At 40.1% G+C, this 10,117-nt stretch overlaps 1 protein-coding gene across 2 annotated transcripts in view; it reads right to left on the bottom strand.

Moving 5' to 3' along the window:
- Positions 1-9,643, bottom strand: part of LOC138975215 (uncharacterized) — a 10,847-nt gene extending 1,204 nt beyond the window's left edge. Inside the window, exons 1-7 of one of the 2 annotated variants that reach the window (XM_070347866.1) lie at positions 9,486-9,643; positions 6,028-6,079; positions 5,946-5,976; positions 4,896-4,962; positions 2,003-2,115; positions 1,325-1,550; positions 557-664 (exon numbers count right to left, since the gene is read on the bottom strand). In XM_070347866.1, coding sequence (XP_070203967.1) covers positions 557-664; positions 1,325-1,550; positions 2,003-2,115; positions 4,896-4,962; positions 5,946-5,976; positions 6,028-6,079; positions 9,486-9,500 — 612 coding nt within the window. In that variant the 5' untranslated portion in view covers positions 9,501-9,643. Of the gene's footprint in view, positions 1-556; positions 665-1,324; positions 1,551-2,002; positions 2,116-4,895; positions 4,963-5,945; positions 6,080-9,485 lie in introns of both variants that reach the window. The other variant, XM_070347865.1, reaches the window with a different exon arrangement.
- Positions 9,644-10,117: the final 474 nt, after the last annotated feature.

Genomic DNA, 10,117 nt, shown 5'->3' with positions numbered 1-10,117 from the left:
AACGTGCAGTTAGTTTCACGAGAAATGTCACACTCATTTTGTCGACTATGAATATTTCAATCAGTAATTGTTATGTAAACTGATAAAAGAAATAACAATTTCGATTTTAAAATTGTCACAAGAATAATATTCTTTCAAATACCTAGATGGGAAATGGGGTAAAGGGAGGTTTATGCTAAAAACAACCTGACGAAATGACCGTTCAAATTGATCAAGAATATATAAACTTGAAATCCTGCACTTGCAACAGTCAACAAAGTTGCCTAAATAGAGTACGCTAAAACGCATTTAAGAGACAGGAATGAGAGGAGGAGAAGAGGAGTGGAGGAGAGGAGAAGTAGACGAAGAGGAATAAAAGGAGTAGGAGAGAAAGAGAAGGAGGGATGATAAAAGGAACGGAGGGGGGGGGGGGGGGGGGGGAGGGGGGAGAGGAGTGGAGGAGATAAAGGAGGAAAAGACGAATGACAGGAGGAATGAAGGAGGAATGACAGGAGGAATGACAGGAGGAGGAGTGAAGGCAGGATTAGGTGGAAGATCATCAGGAGCCGAATATTACCTTGACCCGGTGGATGTTCAGACCCTCACCCTGGCACACGATGTAGTCAGCTTTCTCCATCCGAACTTGACGATGAACAGTTTCCTTCCAGCAACCGTTGACCACAACCTAGATCGCATCAGAAACCACAACTTTTGAATCGTTCGACATAGTTTGTACACAGTGTAGACATTCATAAGGGTCAGCATTTTGTACCATGCACCAGCGCACACACACACACACTCACACACAGACACAGACACAAACACACACACACACACACACACACACACACACACACACACACACACACACATACACACGCACAAGCAACGGCACAGTCATTGTATTTCCGCAATGTTTTTTGAAGGAGACATAAATCTGAGCAGAATAAGGAAAAAAAGAAACATCGTCAGTATAGTAGTGCGGTTTGTTTGTTTGTTTGTTTGCTTAACGCCCAGCCGACCACGAAGGGCCATAATTATCATGGCGGTGCTGCTTTGACATTTAACGTGCGCCACACACAAGACAGAAGTCGCAGCACAGGCTTCATGTCTCACCCAGTCACATTATTCTGACACCGGACCAACCAGTCCTAGCACTAATCCCATAATGCCAGACGCCAGGCGAAGCAGCCACTAGATTGCCAATTTTAAAGTCTAAGGTATGACCCGGCCTGGGTTCGAACCCACGACCTCCCGATCACGGGGCGGACGCCTTACCACTAGGCCAACCGTGCCGGTAGTAGTGCGGTAGTGAAGTAGATTGTCAGTATTGCTATTTCCTTACCTCAATGTCTGTTGGCTTCACATGAAAGGAAACTGCAAAACGACGTGCATGTTTGATTCCCATTTTCTGTTTGTGAGCATGCAGGTCTTGCAGATTCCCGTTTGCCTTCGACTGCAAAGTGACGAAATCTGCATTTCTTCGCCCGTTGCGGAACTTGACGGTGAAGATGAGGGGAGAGTTCTGCGACTTCTGGGGTTTGCTGGCGTCACACAGGTAGATGGAAAACCTTAAATTTCAATCAATTTCCCAATGAGACTGGAGTTGGACAGAAACCCAATTCACTATGTAAGCAACTGACTAACTGTCTAAAGAAAACCATTGTTGTTGACCCGTGATTTGTACAAATGTAAAACATTTTACAAATTGTAAAAACATTTGTACAAATCACGGGGCATCACACACACACACTCCCCACTCACGCACATACACACACCCTCACATACACACACCCTCACACACACAAACACACACACAAACACACACACACATACACACACACATACACATACACCCACACACACACACACACATATACACACACACAAACACACAAACACCCACACTCTAAACGCACACACACACACACACTCACAACCTCCCCCCACCACACACACACACACTCTAAATACACAACAACAAACAAACAAAATCGTTTGAAACAGACAAATGGGTCCTCACTCTTGATCTGCGTTCTCGTAGTACACCACGCCTGTGATGGTAATGACACCTTTACCTTTGACCAGCAGGTCATTCTGGTCACCATCGATTTTCGTCGCGATCGCTGGTGGAACCTGGACATTGCACGTGTCAGTGTATGAACAAAACCATGTGGGCACATCTGTGTAATGCAATGTGTGGGGATTTTCGACGCATGGCTTTACTCTTGAGGATGTAACATTTAAACAAGTCGCGTAAGGCGAAATTACTACATTTAGTCAAGCTGTGGAACTCACAGAATGAAACTGAACGCACTGCATTTTTTCACAATGACCGTAGTCCGCCGCTAGTGCAAAAGGCAGTGAAAGTGACGAGCCTGTTTAGCGCGGTAGCGCTGTGCTGCATAGCACGCTTTACTGTACCTCTCTTCGTTTTAACTTTCTGAGCGTGTTTTTAATCCAAACATATCATATCTATATGGTTTTGGAATCAGGAACCGACAAGGAATAAGATGAAATTGTTTTTAAAACGATTTCGGAAATTTAATTTTAATCATAATTTTTATATTTTTAATTTTTAGAGCTTGTTTTTAATCCGAATATAACATATTTATATGTTTTTGGAATCAGAACATGATGAAAAATAACATAAAGGTAATTGTGGATCGTTTTATAAAAAAAATAATTTTAATTACAATTTTCAGATTTTTAATGACCAAAGTCATCAATTAATTTTTAAGCCTACATGCTGAAATGCAATACCGAAGTCCGGCCTTCGTCGAAGATTGCTTGGCCAAAATTTCAATCCATTTGATTGGAAAATGAAGGTGTGACAGTGCCGCCTCAACTTTTACAAAAAGCCGGTTATGACGTCATCAAAGATATTTATCGAAAAAATGAAAAAGATATCTGGGGATATCATACCCAGGAGCTCTCATGTAAAATTTCATAAAGATCGGTATAGTAGTTTACTCTGAATCGCTCTACACACACACACGCACAGACACACACACACACACACACACACAGACACACACACACACACACACACACACACACACACACACACACACACACACACACACACACACACACACACACACACACTATCAATATAGGGCTGTGTTAGACTCTCCAATCCCAACACCCAATTTCCCCTACGTATACACACACACACACACACACACACACACACACACACCACGACCCTCGTCTCGATTCCCCCCTCTACGTTAAAACATTTGGTCAAAACTTGACTAAATGTAAGAAGAAGACATAAATGAATGCTATTTTATGTTGAACGTTTGTTATGATATAACTCGTTTATTAATACAAAAAAAATGTAAATGGGATGCGTTCTAACCCCTGTAAAATAATATTGCACCCCTACTTAACTTTCATTCCCGTGTTATTTCATTCAAACTTTTCACGCCATGAAAGGCAGTCAACTTGGCTGTCTGGCTCACTTTTTAGATCAAAGATTTCTTTTAAACGGGTCAGACGTTAACACCGCCCAAATAAGAGTACCAACAAAATCGACCGAAAAAAAGAAGAAACAAGTCGCGTAAGGCAAAATTACTACATTTAGTCAAGCTGTCGAACTCACAAAATGAAACTGAACGCACTGCATTTTTTCACCAAGACCGTATAGCATCGTCAGTCCCCCGCTCGTGGAAAAGGCAGTGAAATTGACCACATCGCGGTAGTGGTTGCGTAGAGCAGGATAGCATGCTTTTCTGTATCTGTATTCTTTTTGACTTTCCGAGCTTGTTTTTAATCCAAACATATCATATCTAAATGTCTTTGGAATCAGGAACCGATAAGGAATAAGATGCAATTGATTTTAAAACAATTTCGGAAAATTAATTTTAATCAAATGTTCATATTTTTAATTTTCTGAGCTTGTTTTTAATCCGAATATAACATATATATATGTTTTTGGTATCAGAAAATTAATTTAATTACAATTTTCAGATTTTTAATGACCAAACTCATCAATTAATTTATAAGCCTCCAAGCGGAAATGCAATAGCAAAGTCCGGGCTTCGTCGAAGATTGCGTAACCAGAATTGCAATCAATTCGATCAAAAAATGGGGGTCTGACAGTGCCGCCTCAACTTTCACAAAAAGCCGGATATGACGTCATCAAAGACATCTATTGAATAAAAGAAAAACATGGTCTAAGGATATTATACCCAGAAACTCACATGTAAAGTTTCATGAAGATCGGTCCAGTACTTTCCTCGGAATCGCTCTACACACACACACACACACACACACACACACACACACACACACACACACACACACACACACACACACAAACAAACACACACACACGCACATACATACACCACCACACTCGTCTCGATTCCCCGTCTATGTTAAAACATTTAGTCAAAACTTGACTAAATGTAATAACGAAAGAACAAGAAACGAGACGATTGTTGGTAACTTAAAAAAATCTAGAGTGGGTAGGATAGCAATTCGGACATGTTTTTTGGGACTTGACTCTCGCAGGTAAGTTAACTGAAAGTAGTATGTGAACAGAACAGCACCAGTGTGGCCTGCTTGCAACCGCATGATCGCAGGAAACATGGACAGTACATGCATGTACACTATGTCGTACTTCAGTGAGGTTTTGGTAAGGCATCAAACGACGATGACAACATTCCCGTTTTAATTAAGCCTCTTAATGTATTAGCATGTGCCGCTCCTATTTTAAAACTCACTTCATGCATACACATAAACAAAATAACCGTGTTGTCTCAGAAGAAGCCTTAATCACTGGAAGCATTTCGGGTTTTTTTCTCTCACAAAATCATGACTCATTAAATTGTATCGGAGCATGAGAAAATTGAAAAATGTTTACTTTCTTTTGCTGCCGTGTATATATTCCTTGAACCAATACTCACGGTAGTCTCCGCAATGCTGAGTTGAGGAGGGCAAGGGATGCATCTTGGTGCACCGGTCACGCATGGGCTGAAGTAAATGTACACCAAAATAATATGAAATGTGACCCTCCACCACGGAATGAGTCGCATGTCACCTTTGCATGATTTTCATATTTTTACATTTTCCTAAAGAGTTTTTTTATGCTCTATCCAGTGGTGAAAACCGTTTTAGAAAAGAGCAAAAACTGTTTGAGGTATTTTCCTGTGACTAAGGTGACCCTCACACTGTTACCAGATACTCCCCGGACTGTTATATTAAGCCTAGCGCAGAACCGCGCCAGGTGACATGCGACTCATTTCTTGGTGGAGGGTCAGAAATAGTTCGGCCAACCGGTATATAACTCATTAGCATTTCTGTGGGTCACCCTGTACAATATTTGACATTCATGATCTGTACTCAAGCATCAAAAGCTTATTTTTAGCGATTTAACGGATAAACATAAAAGAAGTACACTCGCGTATATATAAACGATGTTGAACGACTTGCATAGAACTATAGACCAATAATCAATATAGGGCTGTGTTAGACTCTCCCATCCCAACACCCGATTTCCCCTACGTATATATTTCCCCAACAACTGTGTGAATGGTGCTATACTGAATGAAAGAGTGTGACATGAAGTTCTTGTACATCATTGTAAAGAGTGTGAATGACGTTTTAGTTTAGATGTCAAGCGCTTAGAGCAAGCCTTTTTAACGAAAGTTTTTGATTTAGCGCTATATAAATGTTCTTCTTATTATTATTATTATATACGTAATTATAATGCTATTCTGATAAGCACGTGGGGTAATTCGGGTGTTGGGATTGGAGGGCCTCACACAATAATAATATTTACACACTCACACACACACACACACACACACACACACACACACACACGCACACACTCACACACACACACACACACACACACACACACACACACACACACACACACACACACACACACACACACACTACAAAGAAAACAAACAAACAAAAGCGTTTGCAATAATCAAATTGGTCCATACTCTTGATCGTAGCACAACACGCCTTTCACGTTCATCATGCCCCTCCCTTTGACGGGCGCGTCTTTTGGGCAAACACAGATGTCCTTCCCGTTTGCTGCACCTTGCTCCGTATTACAGCACACTACTGCACATTGCTGCACATTGCACGTTTCAGTGTGAAAACACAACTATATGGAAACATAATATGTGTTGTGCATTTTGTGATTTTGTTCCACAGATATCTAGGCTACACTCTTGTCAGTTCGATTTCAACATCATAGGTAGAGATTATTGTCATGTTGATCTGCCCGTGCTGATACCAGTACGCAGGCCAGAGAGGTTAACACAGATGTATTTCATTTGACTGATAGACGTTGAAGACTCAACCAGGATCATATTCTTTTTCCTTTTTTATTCCTTTTTTTTCCCAAGTAGTCTTTTCATTTTTATTTTTATTTTAATTTTATTTTACGTCAGTTGCATGCAGGCTGCTCCAATCCTTCATTTTTTGCCCTCAATTTTGTTTTTTTACGGCATTCTTCATTGGTCCTTTTTTATAATCAAATCTATAATTCTGTTATCATTTATACACTCTCCTGTACAACACATATTTTTAACAATTACAACACTCCCTTTTCTTATATTTTAATATGAATTCTTTATTGATATTCATCATGCTAAACCCCTTACCTTAAATCATAATCACAAATAAACCTACCTTCTAAAGCAGTTCCTTACTTATAAATCCCTTAACACTTGTTGCCATAAAAATACGAAAAAAATAATTAAAATAATCAACAACTGCATTTAAACATTCAGAACAATGTATCTCACCAAATAAACAATCATACACATATTCAGCCTTTGGAATCTTTCATCAATATCTCAATCAATTTCACAACAACATTTCCAAAACTAAAACGTTTAAAGGCATACAATATAAAATCTGTTGATATGGAATCGAAGGCAGCTTTGTAGCTGCTACAAGCAAATCTGGTTTCTGAATTAACTCTTACCAGTTCACAGTATTACTGAAAATGATGACATTAGGGTATGGCATGAACATTTTAAATGTTATGCTCATTTCGTCAGGTAATTATGACATGTCTTACTAACAGTTAAAAGGAATTATAAGATCAAAAGACTGGAAAGACGTTTCGGTGGATGAATTTGAAACATGACCGTTATGCTTAATCCCATGCCATTTCTATATACAGTTAAGACAGCAATACTGAATGCTCACAGTCTGACATTGTGTCTGTATTCAGTACCACTGGTTTGTGTGCACCTGCACTCAAACAGTGCACAGACTCATTGATTCTCTGACTGCCGCCAGTATGATGTAAACAAAAGATGCTAGACTGTGACAACCAACGATTTTGTGAAAATGACAACGTAAATCATGATCAAATAAAAATATGTATCGCTATGGTTAAAAAGGAAGCGATTTCAATGCTTTTCTAATTAAAATAGAACCACAGATCACTGCTGAAGTGTAAAGGGGGCGAGAGCTGCCCAGCTAAAAATAGAAACCGGAACACATACTGGCTCAAAACAGTGACATGTTGCGCAGATGAACCCACTGAGCACTCTAAGATACCGGCTTGCAAAGGTTCCTGAACATCAATCGCGAAAGGTTGCCACAATGGCGAACAGAGTAGAGGCGTACCCAAAATACCTCAGGAAATCTATGCGCATAGCAAGCAAATCATTGCATGTTTTAAAATGTTTGAACCTGCAACGATAGTTTATTCAATACACTTTTTGTGTTTTTATTGTGAGTGTATAGAACGGCTTGTCTCTTGAATTACGCCAAATGGAATTTCCGTATTGAGACATCCTAAGATATCTTAGGATGGTCAAGGGAGTGAACTGGTAAACAAATATCAAATCATCTATCACTATCTAATCTAATCACTACACAAGTATTAATGCCTTCCAAGAAAACAACAACTTGATCGTCATTTATAGCGCTGAAAATACCACTCAATGCTCTCAGTGCTAAAGACTTTGCCAAGAGTTAATAAATAGTATTAGTTTTTTGATTTAGTCAAGTTTTGACTAAATGTTTCGTGTGTGTGTGTGTGTGTGTGTGTGTGTGTGTGTGTGTGTGTGTGTGTGCGTGTGTGTGTGTGTGTGTGTGTGTGTGTGTGTGTGTGTGTGTGTGTGTGTGTGTGTGTGTGTGTATGAGTGTGGATGTTGAACGATTCCGATAAAACTACTGCACCGATCTTCATGGAACTTCTCATGAGAGTTCCTAGGTATGATATCCCCGGATTGTTTTTCCATTTTTTCGATAAGTATCTTTGAAGACGTCATATCCGGTTTTTACTGAAAGTTGAGGCCGCACTGTCACGCCCTCATTTTTTAACCGAATTGATTGACATTTTGATCAAGCAATTTTCGACAAAGTCTGGACTATGGGATTGCATTTCAGCTTGGAAGCTTCAAAATTAAATAATAAGTTTGCTCATTAAAGCTGTCATTAAAATCGAATTTTCCGTTACAGATTAAAAAAGGATCGCATTGTATTTTTCATCTTTTGCTGAATTCAAAAATATATAGATATGTCATGTTTACTCTAAAATTGTGCTCAGAATGGAAGAAAACAGGTACTATGGTCGCATGCTTCGCGGAGAGCGTGACACGCCTCTGTCTTCGGGTTAGCCGTGACTATCTGAAGGTACTCTCGGCGATGACTGTATTTTTGGTTATTGATCTTATTGTTTGATAACGACTGACTAAATGTTTTTATATCGCTTCACGCGACTTGTTTTCATCTTCTCATAAAACCAGTTGTTTTTCTGTCACATCCTGGGGAAGACCCGTGTTTCATTCGTTTCAAAGCCCACCTAATAATCCCTCGAAACTTATTTTCTGTTTTTCTTTCAGTTGCAGAACCTTAAACGCTTTCTTAAACCTCCTCAACTAACCTTTCTTTAAAACAACATTTTTACGGTACCAACTTTAAGAAAAAAAAATCCTTTTACTTTTTATCCCTCGTCCACAAATTTCATTCGTGCCCATGTCTGAGCACCTTTTGATTCACTAACTCAAAATTGCTGGGGTTCGCAGCGACGGCTTTTTTAATAACATTTAAATCACCCCGAAACTGTAAATATATGTTTTTCAAGAAACATATTGCTAATGGTGAATTTCAATAATTCCAAAACGTTTGATGTACACACTGACAAGCATGCATGTACTCGCTGATCCGTTCTTACTCATGACAAGTGTTCTACATGCGACCAACCAATCAGCAAATAATTTCAATCAAATTTCCGTTTTAAATGCATCCTAAACGATGAATACATAACGGTCTTTTTTTCATCTAAGACCACCATGTCGTGCGTAAATTTGAACACTCTACTGAAAGAGTTTGAGATGAATTTTCGGCTCAGGGTCAGGACATAATTATTGTATAACGTGGAGTCATCAAGAAATGTCAGTTCAACCCATGAACTGTAATCGGAGCATTAAAAAGATTTTAAAAAAACCACACACCAACAAACGTTTGCGTTCTTTCGCTGCCGTGTATATCTTTCTGAAACCAATACTCACGGTAGTATCCGACATGTTGCGTTGAAGATTGGAAGATCTGGCTCTGGGCTGGAACAGTTGAATGCTGCAAGATTCTTAGACTTCGCAATATGGTCGGCTGCTGTCGGGAATTATTTGACTGCCCTGTGCCTTGAATATTTATAGTCTCTTTGCAGAGTTCCGCTTCGACAGAAAGTCACGAGACTCGATCCTTATTTGGTCATAGACCATGTTGCCATTCCCATTACGGGTCAACATCCGGGGAGCTATACATGAAACACTTCTGGCAGAGTGCCAGCTCGGGGATTTGAAACATTCTGCAAAAGTATCTCACGCAGAAAAAAGGGCCCGGTACGCGTCCCACCTCTCGCATACCTGTCTGTTGTTCTCTCTATCTCCCTCTCCCACCTCTCCCTCTCTCTCTCTCTCTCTCTCTCTCTCTCTCCCCCCCATCTCTCTCTCTCTCTCTCTTTCTTTCCCCCCCCCTCTCTCTCTCTCTCTCTGGGTGCTCTCAGGACGTCTCTTGAACAGTCCCTGTAGATTGAGGCCAAGGAACCCTCCCTGAGGACTGCGACGTTTAAAGCTGTCCCTAAACTATGTTTTAAAGCTGAAAGCCATGATTGTCGAAGCCGTGCAAGATCAAATCACCATAA

Source organism: Littorina saxatilis, linkage group LG9 (genome assembly GCF_037325665.1).
Source record: "Littorina saxatilis isolate snail1 linkage group LG9, US_GU_Lsax_2.0, whole genome shotgun sequence".
Classification (NCBI taxonomy): Eukaryota; Metazoa; Mollusca; class Gastropoda; order Littorinimorpha; family Littorinidae; genus Littorina; species Littorina saxatilis.
The sequence above is the reverse complement of the archived record's forward strand: the minus strand, read 5'-3'. Positions and strand labels throughout refer to the sequence as shown.